The sequence below is a fragment of the Oncorhynchus mykiss genome, chromosome 19, assembly GCF_057628025.1.
Source record: "Oncorhynchus mykiss isolate SJ-2025 chromosome 19, ASM5762802v1, whole genome shotgun sequence".
In the NCBI taxonomy this organism is placed as follows: Eukaryota; Metazoa; Chordata; class Actinopteri; order Salmoniformes; family Salmonidae; genus Oncorhynchus; species Oncorhynchus mykiss.
The window spans coordinates 11619537-11639886 of NC_143040.1; the positions used below are offsets into that span (position 1 = coordinate 11619537).

General features: G+C 44.3%; 1 protein-coding gene across 2 annotated transcripts; it reads right to left on the minus strand.

The window, feature by feature from the left end:
• Positions 1 to 15240: 15240 nt before the first annotated feature.
• Positions 15241 to 18366, minus strand: LOC110518994 (N-acetylaspartate synthetase). Of its 2 annotated transcripts, none has more exons than XM_090210108.1 (3): positions 18041 to 18366; positions 17534 to 17698; positions 15241 to 16912 (listed from the first exon to the last, which is right to left on the minus strand). In XM_090210108.1, exons 1-3 carry the CDS (start codon positions 18255 to 18257, stop codon positions 16518 to 16520), a joined length of 777 nt encoding a protein of 258 aa, XP_090066234.1. In that variant the 5' UTR covers positions 18258 to 18366; the 3' UTR covers positions 15241 to 16517. The 2 variants fall into 2 exon arrangements, with proteins under 2 accessions (XP_090066234.1, XP_090066235.1); XM_090210109.1 differs by having other exon boundaries at positions 17534 to 17616; positions 18041 to 18359.
• Positions 18367 to 20350: the final 1984 nt, after the last annotated feature.

The following is a 20350-nucleotide window of genomic DNA, read 5'->3' on the forward strand; positions in this document are numbered from 1 at the left end:
TTTTTCTGGTCTTGTTGGCATATGTGTCTTTGTCAATATCCATGATCTGCATTGTTGGATTCTCCACCTGTTTGTATACATTGTCTCTTACATTTTTACACTCAAAATGTGTATCTGTGCCTTATGTATCGTTATTTGAAGTACTGGAGGTGAGCTTGACGTAGTTGATTTACCACAGAGGAAACAATGGGATAGTCCCAAACGTACAAACTCAATTAGTGATTAGTCTGCTTAGGTCAAATATCCATATTTTAAACATAAAGTTGTATATATCTAACCCCCCCCCCACACAGACAGTGCATAACAGTAGCATGTATTAATCAGGTGAAATGAGGAAGAAAATCTTACCATGGTCTTTGAGAGTTGAAAAGAAATGCGTCCAAATATATTACATTGGTGTGTAAATATGTCCAACGTAACCAGATGTACTGAGTGAGCACGAAATGTAAGATTGGAGTTTTTTTTTTTTTTTTGTCCAAACCACTGCACATTTTGTGTCAACATCAGCATATCCTTTACCTTATTTGGCCAAACAATTATGAACTAATACACCACTGGACGATAGGTTCAGATACAAGGTATCATGTGGTTAACTTAGGCTTATCCAGAAAGTGTGTGAGTGGTTGGAAACAGGCAGTATGTGTAACTAAAGTTCACAGTCAACTGAAAGTTCAAGTTACAGAATACTGCACAGAAATGTGGGGTCATTTGGACTGTTAAAAAAACATAAGGACACTTAACAATGCTCAATCACTACATTTTGTTAGGCTTGTCTTAACAACGAACCAATATAGACCGTAATAAGATTTATTTTGTTATGATTATGTCATATTTTATGCATTGTCTGATTCGTATGTAATGTGTTAGAAGCTCTGGGGCGATCAAAATACATACAGGACAACTGGTTTAGAGATATGGAATTTAGGCTTTAAATATGAATGTTTTACCCAATAGGAGCCTGTGTTGCTAGTTGGGCAGATTTTGCACCTTTGTGACTATCCCATTGGTTCCTTTGTACTGGTTAAGCTGAATCATGCTAACCTCAAGTTTTTGACGTCTGCAAACGCAGGTGCAGTTGAGAACAAATAATAAACCAGTCCTTCAATTCGCAAGTGGCTGAAACTATCTTGAGTGGAGCGGCTAGCGAACAAATTATATATTTTTTTAAATATGACTATTATTTGTTTTGAATTATGCCCAGGTCATGATGCTTCCCTCTTCTACCTAAGGGTAAGTCTGCCAGTGGGGAGGAGGGAAGGAGAGGCGAGAGACAGCAACCGACAAAGCCGACTCGCGCTATAGTAGACTAATAGCTGCTATAGCTAGGTTATTTATCATCCAATATGATTGCATAGTACCTGTCTTGACTGAATCAAACTGGAGAAGCTAGTTAATAACTAGCTAGCTAGCTAGGCTAATTAAAGCTGCATGTGTTTTCTCGTCCTACAGCTACAAATAACAACAACTCCAATGAGAATATGAATTATTAGATGCTTCAGGATTATGGCAATGAAGCCCTTTATCTCCTTCTCCAGAGTCAGATGAACTGGACACCATGTTTATGTCTCTGCATGAAGTTTAAAGGAAGTTGCTTAATAGCTTTAGCGTTAGCTAACTAGCGTTAGCGCAATGACTGGAAGTCTATGGTATCTACTAGCATGCTAGTTTGCATTGGCACGTGAAACTACAGTGCCTTCAGAAAGTTATCACACCCCTTGACTTGTTCCACTTTTTTGTTGTGTTTTAACCAGATTTTTCTATAAGTACCTCATTTCTGTACCCCACACATACAATTATATGTAAGGACCCTCAGCCGAGCAGTGACTTTCAAACACAGATTCAACCACAAAGACCATGGATTTTTTCCAATGCTTCCCAAAAAGGGCACGTATTGGTAAATGGGTAAAAATGATAAAAGCAGACATTTAATATCCCTTTGAACATGGTTATTAATTGTACTTTGGATGGTGTATCAATAAACCCAGTCACTACAAAGATACAGGCGTCCTTTCTAACTCAGTTGCCGGAGAGGAAGGAAACCACTCAGGAATTTCACTATGAGACCAATGGTGACTTTAAAACAGTTGCAGAGTTTAATTCCTGTGATAGGAGAATACTGAGGATGGATCAACAACATTGTAGTTATTCCACAATACTAACCTAATTGACAGAGTGAAAAGAAGGAAGCCTGTACAGAATAAATATATTCCAAAACATGTTTTCTGTTTGCAAAAAGGCATTAAAGCAATACTGCAAAAAAATGTGGCAAAGCAATTCACTTTTGTCTTGAATACAGTGTTATATTTGGGGCAAATCCAATACAATACATTAGTGTACCACTCCAAATTTTAAAGCATAGTGGTGACTGAATCCTGTTATGGGTATGCTTGTAACCATTAAGGACTGGGGAGTTTTTCAGGATAAAAAAATAAATGGAAAATCCTAGAGAAAAACCTGGTTCAGTCTGCTTTCCACCAGACACTGGCAAATTAATTCACCTTTCAGCAGGACAGTAACCTAAAACACAAGGAAAAGTCTACACTGGAGTTGCTTACCCAGAAGACAGTGAATGTTCCTCAGTGGCCGAGGTACAGTTTTGACTTAAATCTGCTTGAAAATCTATGGCAAGACCTGAAAATGGTTGTCTAGATTTTAAGCAACTGAGGAATCATTGTGTGAGACAAAACAGAAAGGCAAAATCTGACTAATATGTAACTGCTCTTTTAGATTGTATTTTTAATTTTACCTTTTATTTAACAAGGCAACTTGGTTAAGAACAAATTCTTATTTACAATGACGGCCTACACCGGCCAAACTCGGACGACGCTGGGCCAATTGTGCGCCGCCCTATGGGACTCCCAATCATGGCCGGTTGTGATTTATAGTTTGGATTCAAACCAAGTTGTCTATAGTGACTCCTCTAGCACTGAGATGCAGTGTCTTAGACCTCTCCGCCACTTGGGAGCCCGGCTTGTAATGGAAAACCGGCTAAATTCTGGAAAACTGTCAGAGACCTGAAAATAGCTCTGCAGCGACACACCTCATCCAACCTGACAGAGCTTGAGAGGATCTGCAGAGAACAATGGGAGAAACTCCCCAAATACAGGTGTACCAAGCTTGTAGCGTCATACCCAAGAAAACCTGAAAATGCATTTAATCCATTTTAGAATAAGGCTGTAACAAAATGTGGAAAAAGTCAAGGGGTCTGAATACTTTCTGAATGCACTGCATTATTTATCAAAGTGCAGCCGCTATTACTCTTAAACCTTTGGATGTCATCTACCATACATTCTTAGAAAAAAGGATTCCGAAAGGGTTCTTCGGCTTACCCCATAGGAGAACCCTTTTTTGGTTCCAGGTAGAACTCATTTGGGGTCCATGTAGAACCCTCTGTGAAAAGGGTTCTACCTGGAACCAAAAAGGGTTCTTTAAAGGATTTTCCTATGGGGACAGCTGAAGAACCCTTTTAGGTTCTAGATAGCACCTTTTTTTTCCTAAAAGGGCAGAAACCTTTGTTTGCAATTACAGAGATCATACGTCTCCTGTAGTTCTTGACCAGGTTTGCACACACTGCAGCAGAGATTTTGGCCCAATACAGACCTTCTCCAGATCCTTCAGGAGCAATACGGACTTTCAGCTCCCTCCAAAGATTTTCTATTGGGTTCAGGTCTGGAAACTGGCTAGGCCACTCCAGGACCTTGTGATGCTTCTTACGGAGCCACTCCTTAGTTGCCCTGGCTGTGTGTCTCGGGTCGTTGTCATGCTGGAAGACCCAGCCACGACCCATCTTCAATGCTCTTACTGAGGGAAGGAGGTTGTTGGCCAAGATCTCGCGATACATGGCCCCATCCATCCTCCCCTCAATACGGTGCAGTCGTCCTGTCCTCTTTGCAGAAAAGCATCCCCAAATAATGATGTTTCCACCTCCATGCTTCACGGTTGGGATGGTGTTCTTGGGGTTGTACTCATCCTTATTCTTCCTCCAAACACGGCGAGTGGGGTTTAGACCAAAAAGCTCTATTTCTGTCTCATCAGACCACATGACCTTCTCCCATTCCTCCTCTGGATCATCCAGATGGTCATTGGCAAACTTCAGACGGGCCTGGACATGCGCTGGCTTGAGCAGGGGGACCTTGTGTGCGCTGCAGGATTTTAATCCATGACGGCGTAGTGTGTTACTAATGGTTTTCTTTGAGACTGTGGTCCCAGCTCTCTTCAGGTCATTGACCAGGTCCTGCCGTGTAGTTCTGGGCTGATCCCTCACCTTCCTCATGATCATTGATGCCCCACGAGGTGAGATCTTGCATGGAGCCCCAGACCGAGGGTGATTGACCGTCATCTTGAACTTCTTCCATTTTCTAATAATTGCGCCAACAGTTGTTGCCTTCTCACCAAGCTGTTTGCATATTGTCCTGTAGCCCATCCCAGCCTTGTGCAGGTCTACAATTTAACCCTGATGTCCTTACACAGCTCTCTGGTCTTGGCCATTGTGGAGAGGTTGGAGTCTGTTTGAGTGTGTGGACAGGTGTCTTTTATACAGGTAATGAGTGGAGAACAGGTGGGCTTCTTAAAGAAAACTAACAGGTCTGTGAGAGCCGGAATTCGTACTGGTTGGTAGGTGATCAAATACTTGTGTGTGTGTGGGGCGGGTTAGTGTAGTGTAATTCTAGTAGGAGAGGCCAATGGGGGAGTTTCAGAAGAGTAAAATATTAAGAACAGTGAACATTACACTCACACAAGTTCCAAAAGAATAAAGAAATTTCAAATGTCATATTGTCTATATACAGTGTTGTAATGATGTGCAAATAGTTAAAGTACAAAAGGGAGTCCCATAGGGCGGCGCACAAATGGCGTCGTCCGGGTTTGGCTGGTGTAGGCCGTCATTGTAAATAGAAATTTGTTCTTAACTGACATGCCTAGTTAAATAAAGGTTAAATGTAAAACCTGTAAATACAATTTCCCTGCTGTAATGGCACACTGGTATTTCACCCAAAAGATATGGGAGTGTCTCAAATTGGATTTGTTTTCAAATTCCTTGTGGGTCTGTCTCTAAAATCGTCATACATTTGGCAGGACTCTCTTTAACCTCTCTCTCCCATTGTCTCTTTAACCTCTCTCTTTCTCTCCCCTCTCCCTCTCTCCTCCAGCTAGAGTTACAGAATCTAGACATGCTGCTAGCCTGGTCTAGGGAATGATTGCTGGACTCAATGTTTCTAAGAGCAGAACAAGGCTATACTTCTCCCAATGGTTAGAAGAATGACAGCTTTCAGTCTGGTTTAACCAGGCTAGTTCTGAGGGGGTCATGAGCCGTAACATGTAACCTTTTCATGGAATCTCACATCCACATCCTGTGTGTGTGTGCATTTTTAGCTGAGTCAGAAAGCCTTAAGGTGATGCACTCCTGCTCTCTTCCAACGTCCCCTAATGACCTCTTCACTCCCGAATTAGGCCTCCTACACGTGCCTCTCTCCTCTCTGCCCTCCCTTCCTCCCTCCCTCTGCCCTCCCTTCCTCCCTCCCTCTGCCCTCCCTCTGCCCTCCCGCCCTCCCTCTGCCCTCCCTCCCTCTCTCTGCCCTCCCTACCTCCCTTCCCTCACTAAGGGCCCCATTCCAATTTAAGACAGCTATTCCTGTTTTACACACTTCTCAGTAGTTGGTATTCAGGCTGATCTAGTTGGATAGTTTTTATTCAGACTGATCTAGTTAGCTAACTTCTCCATATTCTGTTTGCTATCTTTCTTAACATGATCTGGGTATTTGAGTTTCAATGTGAGTTCAACCATCATTCAGTTAGTTCTCTCCATTCATTAGTCACCATTTAACCAGCACCCATCTATTGTTGTGACGACCTGGACCTACCATTTGTTTTTGAAGTATTGAAACCAAACCAAATGATTTAAAAGAAAGTGAATGTAAAGTGCTCATTTCAATTAGGCTACATGTAGTATTACACACACCTGGTTTCAATTCCCATATCATGTTCCTTATTTAACCCTCTGGCATACATGTCTGTTCTCTCCGTGATTGTTGGTGTCTTAGTGGTTGTTGTAGGTGTTAGTTTGTATATATTTTCCTATTTGGAATATTGCTTGTATTTTTGTGAGCAAACTCAGTTGTGTTAATCAAACCTGTGTCCTGCGCCTGACTCCGCTACATCTCTGCACCCAATCGCTGACAATATAAACACTCTAAATAGGTCAGGCACCAGACAGGGAGCCTAAGAAGGAATGGAAATAAAAAATGTAGCCTATATTATTTCAAGGCTATAGCCTTTAAAGAAATACATTGTGAAGCATTTGCTAGTGCGACATACTAGGCTGGTAGGAAGTCAGGAACATTAAGCGCTAAGCATTTAAACAACATTTCGTTGTATCAAATCATTATAGTCTATAAATTGCACATAAAGGCTTTGACTTACGTAGAATTAAATACAAATTATTTATGCTCAGTGCCTTTCAATTCATTTTTAGAAACACCAGGATGGCAAGTCTGTGGCTTAAGGCTCATGTGATGGTGCCTGGAGAGCAGGTCAGCAGTGGAGAACATCCTCTCCACACTTGCAGAGCCACTGGGGATGATAAACACCCGTTTGGCCACTCTTGCCAGGCTGGGCAGAGATGCAGTTTCTTTTCTAAAGGTAGGCCTGAAGGTTTTTAGACAAAATAACCCAATCAAAACGGAAAGATCCTTAAAATTTGGGAATATGTCAGGCCTATTCGGCCGAAATCAATTATGGCCTATTGTATAGATAATATAACAACAATTAAGGAAACTTTCAAGATATCTGATTTTTAGTATATAAATTCTTTGTTACAATGACAAACTTAATTAGCGACCCATCTTTCTTTTAGCATGTGCACATAGTAAGTACCCCATCATGCTTTCGGGACATGTGTCTTTTCAGATTCCACAATGATTCTTTAGTTGTGGACAGAACGTCATCCCTCTCCCTCTCTTGCGCTTGGTCCTCATATTTGTAAGTCACCTTGATTTGGCACCTGTGTGTTTGATCAGTTTCTTTATGACAATATTTAGAGAACTTCATGACAGTAGCTGAAGCAAGGGGCTATAGCAACACACCAGTAGACTACAGATGCATGCTGGGCCGGGCGCGCCCTGAGCTGGTGAAGTGAGCACTACTGGAGCAGGCCGACTTTACCAACCTTTGGGACACTCTGGTCTGGACAGCAAAAACACTAAAGGGCTGATCGCCAGTTCAAACAATATCAAAGCGCCATTGTAACCGCTGTCAAATTCATAGACAGAGCTATGGATGAAAGGACTGACCATCCATGATACCAACACTATACTTTAATCATGCTTTGAGGCTATACAGTGTTTGTTTACATTTACATTGTTTTACTCCAACGTTTGTAAACTGTCTTATAATTTGGGTTCTGATGGGGCACGACATTAGAACTAACCCTGCTGCACTCTTCCCCTGTTCTCCACTCTGTCCAGAATGGTGTTCCCTGCTGCACTCTTCCCCTGTTCTCCACTCTGTCCAGAATGGTGTTCCCTGCTGCACACTTCCCCCTGTTCTCCACTCTGTCCAGAATGGTGTTCCCTGCTGCACTCTTCCCCTGTTCTCCACTCTGTCCAGAATGGTGTTCCCTGCTGCACTCTTCCCCTGTTCTCCACTCTGTCCAGAATGGTGTTCCCTGCTGCACTCTTCCCCTGTTCTCCACTCTGTCCAGAATGGTGTTCCCTGCTGCACTCTTCCCCTGTTCTCCACTCTGTCCAGAATGGTGTTCCCTGCTGCACTCTTCCCCTGTTCTCCACTCTGTCCAGAATGGTGTTCCCTGCTGCACTCTTCCCCTGTTTTCCACTCTGTCCAGAATGGTGTTCCCTGCTGCACTCTTCCCCTGTTCTCGACTCTGTCCAGAATGGTGTTCCCTGCTGCACTCTTCCCCTGTTCTCCACTCTGTCCAGAATGGTGTTCCCTGCTGCACTCTTCCCCTGTTCTCCACTCTGTCCAGAATGGTGTTCCCTGCTGCACTCTTCCCCTGTTCTCCACTCTGTCCAGAATGGTGTTCCCTGCTGCACTCTTCCCCTGTTCTCCACTCTGTCCAGAATGGTGTTCCCTGCTGCACTCTTCCCCTGTTCTCCACTCTGTCCAGAATGGTGTTCCCTGCTGCACTCTTCCCCTGTTCTCCACTCTGTCCAGAATGGTGTTCCCTGCTGCACTCTTCCCCTGTTCTCCACTCTGTCCAGAATGGTGTTCCCTGCTGCACTCTTCCCCTGTTCTCCACTCTGTCCAGAATGGTGTTCCCTGCTGCACTCTTCCCCTGTTCTCCACTCTGTCCAGAATGGTGTTCCCTGCTGCACTCTTCCCCTGTTCTCCACTCTGTCCAGAATGGTGTTCCCTGCTGCACTCTTCCCCTGTTTTCCACTCTGTCCAGAATGGTGTTCCCTGCTGCACTCTTCCCCTGTTCTCCACTCTGTCCAGAATGGTGTTCCCTGCTACACTTTTCCCATGTTCCCCACTCTGTCCAGAATGGTGTTCCCTGCTGCACTCTTCCCCTGTCCTCCACTCTGTCCAGAATGGTGTTCCCTGCTCCACTCTTCCCCTGTTCTCCACTCTGTTCCAGGCCAACCAGTACAAGTCTCATGGATCATTCCATCTCCTGAGAGAAAGAGATGCACAGGGTTTGTGATAAGTAGAACGGTATACAATATCTGAGGTATGATTTTGAAGAAGTACTGAACAATTAAAATAATTATTGAATTACCGAGCAGGAAGATGAAAAGTTCAAAAGCACTTCTACTCCTTTCTAGCAACTTCTAATGGGTGATTGATTTGATTAATCTTGTTATTATGGGTGCACAATTGCTGTGTTATATACAAATCAAATCCCATTTTTATTACTAATAATGTACAGATGTAAGATCTTAATATGATCACTCTTTTGGTGCTAAGAATTTTCCTGCACGGCAGGAAATGCAAACTTGTATTGTATTCAAGGTATAAAAAGCCTTCTAAATTTTGTCATTTTCACTTTAGAATGTCAGACTTTTGTACTACTCCCTTCACAGAACAGTGCAAACTGGCTCTAACCAGAATAGAAAGAGGAGGGGGAGGCCACGGTGCACAACTGAGCAAGAGGACAAGTACATTAGAGTGTCTACTTTGAGAAACAGACGCCTCACAAGTCCTCAACTTGCAGCTTCATTAATTGTACCCTCAAAACACCCGTCTCAACGTCAACAGTGAAGAGGCGACTCCGGGATGCTGGCCTTCCCGGAGTGCACCAGGGCCTCCCACACCTCTTTCTATTCTGGTTAGGGCCAGTTTGCACTGTTCTATGAACAGTTTCTTGGCAGTTTCTCGCATGGAATAGCCTTCATTTCTCAGAACATGAATAGACTGAGTTTCAGAAAGTTTTTGTTTCTGCCCGTAATCGAACTCACACTCATGCTCCAGATACTCAACTAGTCTAAAGAAGGCAAGTTTTATTGATTCTATAATCAGAACAACAGTTTTTAGCTGTGCTAATATAATTGCAAAAGGGTTTCTAATGATCAATTAGCCCTTTAAAATGATCAACTTGGATTAGCTAACACAATGTCCCATTGGAACACAGGAGTGATGGTTGCTGATAATGGGCCTCTGTACATCTCTGTAGATATTCCATTTAAAAAATCTGCCGTTTCCAGCTACAATAGTCATTTACACCATTAACAATGTCTACACTGTATAGACATTGTAATGTAAGAATTATATTAATAATGCATTGAACTGCATCCATCTATTCTGGCAACAGTGCCTTACTGTACATCATGGAATTTTGAGCCAAATAGAACCTCTTTTTATATTATTATATCTGAAGTGAAATAGAAAGGTGAATGCAGCAATCAGGTGGGTTCCACCATGCTAATCTTAACCAACACTGATAATGTTTTCTCTGTGTGTGGTGACCAGTATCTTTGAGGGCCAGGAGCTTATCTAAGCTGCCATGGCCATCAATGGAGCGCTGGCCAAGACCTCATGTCCAGCCTCACCTCCTTGCCTGCTCACCAACGACCTCGATGGGGAGACCAGAAGTAGGTAGGTTAAGTCTGATCTGTTCAAACTTCAACATTAGTATACGTTTTTGTTGTCAGAAATCACCTATCCTTACTGCCATTGGTAACACTGAACAAAAAAAATAAACTCAACATGCAACAATTTCAAAGATTTGACTGAGTTACAGTTCATAAGGAAACCAGTCAATTGAAATTCATTAGGCCCTAATCTAAGGATTCCACATGCCTGGAATACAGATATGCATCTGTTGGTCACAGGTACCTTTAAAAAACAAAGTAGGGGTGTGGATCAGTATCTGGTGGGACCACCATTTGCAGTGCAACACTGTTACTGTAATTTAATTATTCCAATATGTTTTCATTAATTGAATTCCCTTAATCTATTTTATGAGAATTTGTAAGATTCTTGTTTGCATAAAATAGACGGAGACCAGTCTTATCAATAATAGATAAAAGTATTTATTCTCGGAGCGCGCTGCCACGTTACCACGAGCAACAGTTTATATACAATAACATGACGTAATTTCATTGCTTCTAGAATGATATGCCCTCCTCCCGACCTAGAATTAAGTGAGTTTAAAAGTTCATTCCAACTCACTAACACAACATAACTGAATTAACTTTTGACCCCTCACCATTATCGATCACCACTTAGCTGACAGTTCTAATTAACAGAACCTAGGCATGCACTCACTGCCTTATCTAAAACACCCCAGAGCTCAGTTTTGTCGGTTCAACCATAGGTTAACGACCCTGCTTACTTAACCCACTCCTCTCCAGACTAGTTTGGAATGGTGTTCGTTATATTTAATTACTCCTTGTCCGTGTCACACAATCCCTTCTTATGAACTCATATTGTTAATCAGATATAATAAAACAGAGTATAAGTTTACTTAGTTACAGTTCCATTTAAAATTAGAATATTGTTCAGTCATTTATTAATAATATTCCTAACAAACACATTGCCTTCGCATGGAGTTGATCAGGCTGTTGATTGTGGCCTGTGGAATGTGGCCTGTGGAATGTTGTCCCACTCCTCTTCAATGGCTGTGTGAAGTTGCTGAATATTGGTAGGAACTGGAACACGCTGACGTACACGTCGATCCAGAGCATTCCAAACAAGCTCAATGGGTGACATGTCTTGTAAGTATGCAGGCCATGGAAGCACTGGGACATTTTCAACTTCCAGGAATTGTTTACAGATCCTTGCGACATGGGGCTGTGCATTATCATACTGAAACATGGTATCTGTGTGCATTCAAATTGCCATCGATAAAATGCAATTGTGTTCGTTGTCCGTAGCTTATGCCTGCCCATACCATAACCCCACCGCCACCATGGGGCACTCTGTTCACAACGTTGACATCAGCAAACCGCTCGCCCAAACGACGGCGTACATGCTGTCTGCTATCTGCCCGGTACAGTTGAAACTGGGATTAATTCGTGAAGACCACACTTTTCCAGCATTCTGGTGGCCATCAAAGGTGAGCATTTACCCACTGAAGCTGGTTCTGACACCAAACTGCAGTCAGGTCAAGACTGTGGTGAGGACGCAGATGAGCTTCTGTAACGGATGTGAAACGGCTAGCTTAGTTAGCGGTGCGCGCTAAATAGTGTTTCAATCGGTGACGTCACTTGCTATGAGACCTTGAAGTAGTAGTTCCCCTTGCTCTGCAAGGGCCGTGGCTTTTGTGGAGCGATGGGTAACAATGCTTCGAGGGTGACTGTTATTGATGTGTGTAGAGGGTCCCTGGTTCGCGCCCGGGTATGGGCGAGGGGACGGTCTAAAGTTATACTGTTACATTGATGCTTTTGACCCGGATCACTGGTTGCTGCGGAAAAGGAGGTCAAAAGGGGGGTGAGTGTAACGGATGTGAAACGGCTAGCTTAGTTAGCGGTGCGCGCTAAATAGCGTTTCAATCGGTGACGTCACTTGCTCTGAGACCTTGAAGTAGTAGTTCCCCTTGCTCTGCAAGGGTCACGGCTTTTGTGGAGCGATGGGTAACAATGCTTCGAGGGTGACTGTTATTGATGTGTGTAGAGGGTCCCTGGTTCGCGCCCGGGTATGGGCGAGGGGACGATCTAAAGTTATACTGTTACACTTCCCTGAGATGGTTTCTGACAGTTTGCAGAAATGATTTGGTTGTGCAAACCCACACTTTCATCAGCTGTCCGGGTGGCTGGTCTCAGACAATCCTGCAGGTGAAGAAGCTGGATGTGGAGATCCTGGGCTGGCATGGTTACACGTGGTCTGTGGTTGTGAGGCCAGTTGGACATACTGACAAATTCTCTAAAACAACTTTCTTATGGTAGAGAATTTAACATTCAATTCTCTGGCAACAGCTCTGGTGGACATTCCTGCAGTCAGCATGCGAATTGCATGCTCCCTCAACTTGAGACATCTATGGCATTGTGTTGTCTCAAAACTGCACATTGGAAACAGGCAGTATGTCTAACTAAAGTTCAGTCACGCTCAAGTCCAACTGAAATTTCAAATTGCAGACTGCTGCACTGAAGCGTTTCAAAACCCCCTCTCTCAAGCACAAAACCTAGGGTTATGAATGATCTACTATTCTGCTACTCCAAAATTCCCTAAAGTTAGAAAACATGTGTCTATAGCTTACTTTCAAATATCATTTTTTTGCGAAATGATGTGGTCTGCGTGAATGACAGTGCAGGGAATCTTCTTTAGTGAAATAAACCCAAACCTGGACTCGATGCAAAGCAAATGTAGATCTAGGAGATCAACCATCTCAGGAATACTGACGTGGGATCAAGTCATTCCTGTCCACATGACCTTATTCATTATGATCAAAAAGGATAAACAGATCCTAGATCAGCACTCCTGCACTGACACGTTTGATAAATATGGGCCCTGACTTTAGTCTGCTAATGCAACAAAAATATGTATTTTACCTATGACTGAAGAGAGAGAGTAATGAGAGACGAAAACAGGAAAGTATGTTGTGGAGGAGCTGTGTCAGGGTGATAAGGCGGAATCCCCCTACCCTTCACTATGTTACTTATTTTAAGTCCTATACCGTTCCTTGTAAAACACATGATTCTGCTTCTCATACAGTAGGCCTTACAAAGGCCCTAAAAAAGGTTACCTAGCCACTCTACAATAGGCCACCTAGCCACTCTACAATAGGCCACCTAGCCACTCTACAATAGGCCACCTAGCTACTCTACAAGAGGCTACCTAGCCACTCTACAATAGGCTACCTAGCCACTCTACAATATGTCACCTAGCCACTCTACAATAGGCTACCTAGCCACTCTACAATAGGCTACCTAGCCACTCTACAATAGGCTACCTAGCCACTCTACGATAGGCTACCTAGCCACTCTACGATAGGCTACCTAGCCACTCTACAATAGGCTACCTAGCCACTCTACAATAGGCTACCTGGCCACTCTACAATAGGCTACCTGGCCACTCTACAATAGGCTACCTGGCCACTCTACAATAGGCTACCTGGCCACTCTACAATAGGCTACCTGGCCACTCTACAAGAGGTTACCTGGCAACTCTACAAGAGGTTACCTGGCAACTCTACAAGAGGTTACCTGGCAACTCTACAAGAGGTTACCTGGCAACTCTACAAGAGGTTACCTGGCAACTCTACAAGAGGTTACCTGGCAACTCTACAAGAGGTTACCTAGCCACTCTACAAGAGGTTACCTAGCCACTCTACAAGAGGCCACCTAGCCACTCTACGATAGGCCACCTAGCCACTCTACGATAGGCCACCTAGCCACTCTACGATAGGCCACCTAGCCACTCTACGATAGGCCACCTAGCCACTCTACGATAGGCCACCTAGCCACTCTACGATAGGCCACCTAGCCACTCTACGATAGGCCACCTAGCCACTCTACGATAGGCCACCTAGCCACTCTACGATAGGCTACCTAGCCACTCTACAATAGGCTACCTAGCCACTCTACAATAGGCTACCTAGCCACTCTACAATAGGCTACCTAGCCACTCTACAATAGGCTACCTAGCCACTCTACAATAGGCTACCTAGCCACTCTACAATAGGCTACCTGGCCACTCTACAATAGGCTACCTGGCCACTCTACAATAGGCTACCCGGCCACTCTACAATAGGCTACCCGGCCACTCTACAATAGGCTACCCGGCCACTCTACAATAGGCTACCCGGCCACTCTACAATAGGCTACCCGGCCACTCTACAATAGGCTACCAGGCCACTCTACAATAGGCCACCCGGCCACTCTACAATAGGCCACCCGGCCACTCTACAATAGGCCACCCGGCCACTCTACAATAGGCTACCTAGCCACTCTACATGAACCTAGTTACCCTAAAATAGGCTAGCTAGGGAACCTACAATAGGCTAGCTAGCCACTCTACATTAACCCATAATAGTCTAAGCCCTGTATTACAATTATTTGATGAACATTTTTATTTAGCTATTAGCCCATACAAATGCATTGAATAACAGATCCACTACATGGAACAGAGATTTTTTAGGGGGGGGGGGTACTAAAGGAAGTTTGTTCGGAAGTGTCTGTCCAATATCTGAGAGATATATTAGAATGATCAGTAAAAAAAATGTACATGTATTTAGCCCCTTATTTTTGTCACTAAACAGTCTCCATATATATATTTCCATTAATTTGTTCTACTGGTACGAGGGGACCTTCAGATGAGTCTTCTAGAGCATTCTAGAGCAAAACAACGGAAATGTCCGTGTCCGCGAGAGTCTCACCTTTCCACAGAGGTGTCATATCAGTGTGTAGCCCAAACTGCTCGGATGCTACAGACAGAAGTTGGCAGATGGGCTGTAGAGCAAAACGAGGTCATAGAGCAAAACGAAGAAAGCAATCGTGTTTGTGAGAGTCTCATCGGTGTCAGCTTTCCATCAAGGGGTTATAATAGTTTGTAGGTCAAACCGTTTGGAGGTTACAGGTGATGTTGTGAGAAGACCAATTTTCAGGCTGTCTAATGGTCTAACATTCGTAATGACTTATCACACTACGTGTCTAGCTAACTCCTAAGGCTCATGCTAACACCTAGTTCAACTCATACAGAAACATTGGTTTTGTTTGGAACACTATTCAGTGGTATTGTTTTTTTTTTTTGATTTGATTTTTGGAACAAAACAGTAAAAAAATAAAACAATAGACCCATTAAGAAAGTTAATTGGGGAAAAAAAATACACAAAATATAGTAAAAAAATATAGTAAATATATTTATTGGTTAATTTTGAAAATGTAATGAATTGAAGGTTATTGGTTGATGTAAACATTGAAATGTACAGATTTGAAGGTTGTATCATTAGATTTTGGGGTGTGTTGTGGTCGCGAGAAATTATTGCGGAAAAAGTCCCCAGAAATTCTGGCAGGGAAAATTCTAAACTGAAAAAGTTTGAATCCCACTTGAGGTGACCGTAGGATTTTAACAGTGAGGAGACTGACGAAGCCGATGGATTTCTCTTGTCCAGTGTGAGTATTTTGATTTGCAAGTGAAGATAATAGCCGGCAAAATGTGCAAGTATTTACAAGAATGATCACATAGAGCATTTCAAACAAACCTGAGCAGCATGCCGACCTGTTCCCCGTCCTGTTCCTCAAACAAAGAGCTTCTTATAGCAATACCCAAGCCTTCTACATCTGCACAATTAACATTCAAACAAACCTGAGCAGCATGCCGACCTGTTCCCCGTCCTGTTCCTCAAACAAAGAGTACAGGCTTCTCATAGCAATACCCAAGCCTTCTACATCTGCTCAATTAACATTCAAAGCACATGATATACCCCACAGACATGTTCAGATAAACATATGTAATAATACAGGCACACATTGCGATTGGAGACGCTGCTATGCTTTAAGCATCAATAACCTGGGATATAAACATGTCCCCCGGGAATAAGCTACTAGCGCGTTACCCTGAATAAACCATGCGCTCGAACGCACCCAATTTCCCCACCAATTCTCTGAACAGGAAATGAACAGAACCCTCTTCAAATCACAAGGGAAACAGGTACGTTTGCGAACAATTCTTTACCTTTAACCTAGCGATTACATACATTACGTTCTGGTGATTTTCTTCCATTCCCTAAATGGTGAAACAAGGTGCTCTGAGTTCAGGGTCTCAGGGGGTTGGGTTAGAGTGTGTGCTTGCGTGTGTGGTGTGCATTCATGTGTGTGTTTGCCGGCATGTGCACTCGTGTGTTGTGCTCCATTCCTGTTCCGTGCTGTGCTCCATCCCTGTTTCGTGCTGTGCTCCATCCCTGTTCCGTGCTGTGCTCCATCCCTGTTCCGTGCTGTGCTCCATCCCTGTTCCGTGCTGTGCTCCATCCCTGTTCCGTGCTGTGCTCCATCCCTGTTCTGTGCTCCATCCCTGTTCTGTGCTCCGTCCCTGTTCTGTGCTCCGTCCCTGTTCTGTGCTGTGCTCCGTCCCTGTTCTGTGCTGTGCTCCGTCCCTGTTCTGTGCTGTGCTCCATCCCTGTTCTGTGTTCACTGCTGGCTGTGAGTGTTAGTATTGTGAACGGTCATGTCCTTCCGGTAGTGGTGATGACTGACCCAGTAGAAGAGCTGCTCCGGTACCGACCGGCTCACGCCAGGCGTGGCGTATCCCTTGGTGACGCCGACGCATCGGAACCCCAGAGTCTGGTATAGCTGGTGAGCAGCCGGCGAGTAGGCCGTGGTTCCCAAGACGACAGAGAGGTAGCCACGGTCCGCTGCATATTGTAGAACCTTCCGCCCGAGGGCAACGCCAACCCCACGTTGCCGACAGCGCCGGTCCACCGACATGCGATGCAGCTCCACAGTGCCAGCTTCCCCCCACAGGGCACGGGCCGCCACTACACCCACCACACTGCCCTCCAGCACTGCAACCCACAGACAGGAGTCTGAGAGAGAAATAAGAGGGGTGGAATTTGGAAATAGTGGGTTATATCAAATAATATCCTAATCCTCCCATTTAATAAAAGCTGATGTCATTGTCGATTGACTTTTATACTTTAAATGAATCCTTTTCTTGAAAGGGGCGGCAGGGTAGCCTAGTGGTTAGAGCATTGGACTAGTAAGGTTGCAAGTTCAAATCCCTGAGCTGACAAGGTACAAAATCTGAACAGGCAGTTAACCCACTGTTCCTAGGCCGTCATTGAAAATAAGAATTTGTTCTTAACTGAAAAAAGAGCCTAATCACTGACTGGTCATCCTGTTGGGGACAAATACTTTTTATCTTCTATTGATGGGTAGACCGAAATGAGCCTGGAGTCAGAGGGATCATGCGTGTCATTTTAGATGAGTAATTATATTCAAGAATGGAGACAGGAATGAAGCCCCGGTTTTATTTTACCTCCCTGCTCATTTTTGTTTTTAACCAGGCACGGAATCTTGTGTGCAAATCTATTTTAATAAAATAACTATGTGCAATATAACTAAACTAAAGCCAACTACACTCAAATATACAAATAAAACGAATGATACATGCATTTTTTTTTAAACTATTCCACCAAGACTATTACCTGGAGTTTTCATGTAATGTCCCTCGATGTCGCCCATATCCGTGAGTTTGGCGCGCTCCAGGTAACCAAGGGCAACCCTCCTGCTGTAGTAGCAGCGCGCGCACAGGACAGCGAGAGGCACCAAACAAGTCAGCAAGAACGACTTGGTCGCAATAAAGCAAACAACTGCAAAAGCCGTGTCGGAAAATGGATGATTGAGTCATCTAAATGTTGACATACAATAGTCACAGGAAGGAAATGAGTTGGTACTATCGCAATCGAGCACAAATGATGCATTCTACTGCATTTTCCCCAAAATTATACTAAATAATACAATCAAATAAAACAAACGGTATTGATGAAATGTCAAGATGGCCTAACTGTAAATTACATTTATAACACATTCTCCATTGTCAAAAGCACATTTTCCCAGACTAATGCAATCAAATAACAGTGAAAACTAACCTTTTGCTGTAATAACAGTCAATATATAAATATAAATTGATATAAGACCTATTTCTCCCTTACTTGTCATAGCGGCGTACAGGAGCAGGCTCTCAGGGTGATGTTTTAACCCTCTAAACGCGGTATCCGGAACCATCTCCATCAGCCCGTCAATGAATATGCGCTCGACGTCCGGATAGTCAGCGCTTTCGAATTTACGCACAAACACACGGTCCGTTCTGAATCCATTATTCCCTTTCTGATGGCACTTTCTTGTCACTTGGTTGTTGTTGTCTTCCATGTTATCTCACTCAGAAACTTTGTTGACGTCTCCCTGGGAAAAGTTAACTGGCTCGCGTAAGTCGTTAAATACTGTCACACCTTCTTCTTTTTCTTCGTCGATGAGGTTTAACGGCGGTTGGCATCCAATTTGTTGCATTACCGCCGCCTACTAGACTGGAGTACAACGCCCTTACACTTTGTATGAAAAATACAAATGTAAAAATGAAATACACTACTCACTCATTTCAAAATGATAGAAAACAAAATTACCACCCTACTCCACTAATTAACCATATTTATTCCTACCTCATGCCATCACCCTGAAAATGTTTAAGCCAAAAGGCTAAAGTCCACTTTTTCCATAAACTTCACTCCTACTGCCACAGACTCACCCTCTTCTCCCACCTCTCTCTCTCACTTAGACCTTCTCTCCCTCTCTTCCTCTCTTTTAACCATCTTGTTCTTGCTTTCTCTAGGGACTCCATTTCCCCCACATTGTCGGATGTAGCACGCAACAGTCAGTGAAGTAAACAACAGCCTGTCACACCCTGATCTGTTTCACCTGTCTTGTGCTTGTCTCCACCCCCCTCCAGGTGTCTCCCTTTTCCCCCATTATCCCCTGTGCATTTATACCTGTCATTGTGCTTGTCTCCACCCCCCTCCAGGTGTCTCCCTTTTCCCCCATTATCCCCTGTGCATTTATACCTGTCATTGTGCTTGTCCCCACCCCCCTCCAGGTGTCTCCCTTTTCCCCCATTATCCCCTGTGCATTTATACCTGTCATTGTGCTTGTCCCCACACCCCTCCAGGTGTCTCCCTTTTCCCCCATTATCCCCTGTGCATTTATACCTGTCATTGTGCTTGTCTCCACCCCCCTCCAGGTGTCTCCTTTTTCACCCATTATCCCCTGTGCATTTATACCTGTGTTTTCTGTTTGTCTGTTGTCAGTTTGTAAAGTCTACCAGTGTTTTCCCTGTACTCCCGGTTTCCTCTAGTCCCTGTACTCCTGGTTTCCTCTCTAGTCCCTGTACTCCTGGGTTCCTCTCTAGTCCCTGTACTCCTGGGTTCCTCTCTAGTCCCTGTACTCCTGGTTTCCTCTCTAGTCCCTGTACTCCTGGTTTCCTCTCTAGTCCCTGTACTCCTGGTTTCCTCTCTAGTCCCTGTACTCCTGGTTTCCTCTCTAGTCCCTGTACTCCTGGTTTCCTCTCTAGTCCCTGTTTTGACCGTTCTGTCTGCAGTTCTGTACCTTGTGACACTGCCCTGGATTACTGACCTCTACCTGCCCTGACCGTTCTGCCTGCAGTTCTGTACCTTGTGACACTACCCAGGATTACTGACCTCTACCTGCCCTGACCCTGAGCCTGCCTGCAGTTCTGTAACTTGTGACACTGCCCTGGATTACTGACCTCTACCTACCCTTACCCTGAGCCTGCCTGCAGTTCTGTAACTTGTGACACTACCCTGGATTACTGACCTCTACCTGCCCTGAGCCTGCCTGCAGTTCTGTACCTTGTGACACTGCCCTAGAGTACTGACCTCTACCTGCCCTGAGCCTGCCTGCAGTTCTGTACCTTGTGACACTGGCCTGGAGTACTGACCTCTACCTGCCCTGAGCCTGCCTGCAGTTCTGTACCTTGTGACACTGGCCTGGAGTACTGACCTCTACCTGCCCTGACCCTGCCTGCAGTTCTGTACCTTGTGACACTGCCCTGGATTACTGACCTCTACCTGCCCTGACCCTGAGCCTGCCTGCAGTTCTGTACCTTGTGACACTACCCTGGATTACTGACCTCTACCTGCCCTGACCCTGCCTGCAGTTCTGTACCTTGTGACACTGCCCAGGAGTACTGACCTCTCTCTACCTGCCCTGACTGTTCTGTCTGCAGTTCTGTACCTTGTGACACTGCCCAGGATTACTGACCTCTGCTTGACCTGTCGTTTGCCTGCCCCCTGTTTTTGTAATAAACTTTTATTACTTGGAACTGTCTGTACCTGGGTGTTATCCTGAGGTCTGATAAGATACCCCATGTTCCTCGTAACGAATGATGAAAGTATGGTACTGTTGGCTTTGGCAAGGGACCAAATGGTCAAATATTTCTAACCTTGCATTTC

What these genes read in the sequence shown, in the direction of transcription:
- LOC110518994 (XM_090210108.1), bottom strand. Translation starts at nt 18,257, where the DNA reads ATGGAAGACAACAACAACCAAGTGACAAGAAAGTGCCATCAGAAAGGG. An exon ending in CCTGTACGCCGCTATGACAA is followed by an intron (nt 17,699 to 18,040) that starts GTAAGGGAGAAA and finishes CGGCTTTTGCAG; the next exon opens with TTGTTTGCTTTATTGCGACC. An exon ending in ACATTACATGAAAACTCCAG is followed by an intron (nt 16,913 to 17,533) that starts GTAATAGTCTTG and finishes TTTCTCTCTCAG; the next exon opens with ACTCCTGTCTGTGGGTTGCA.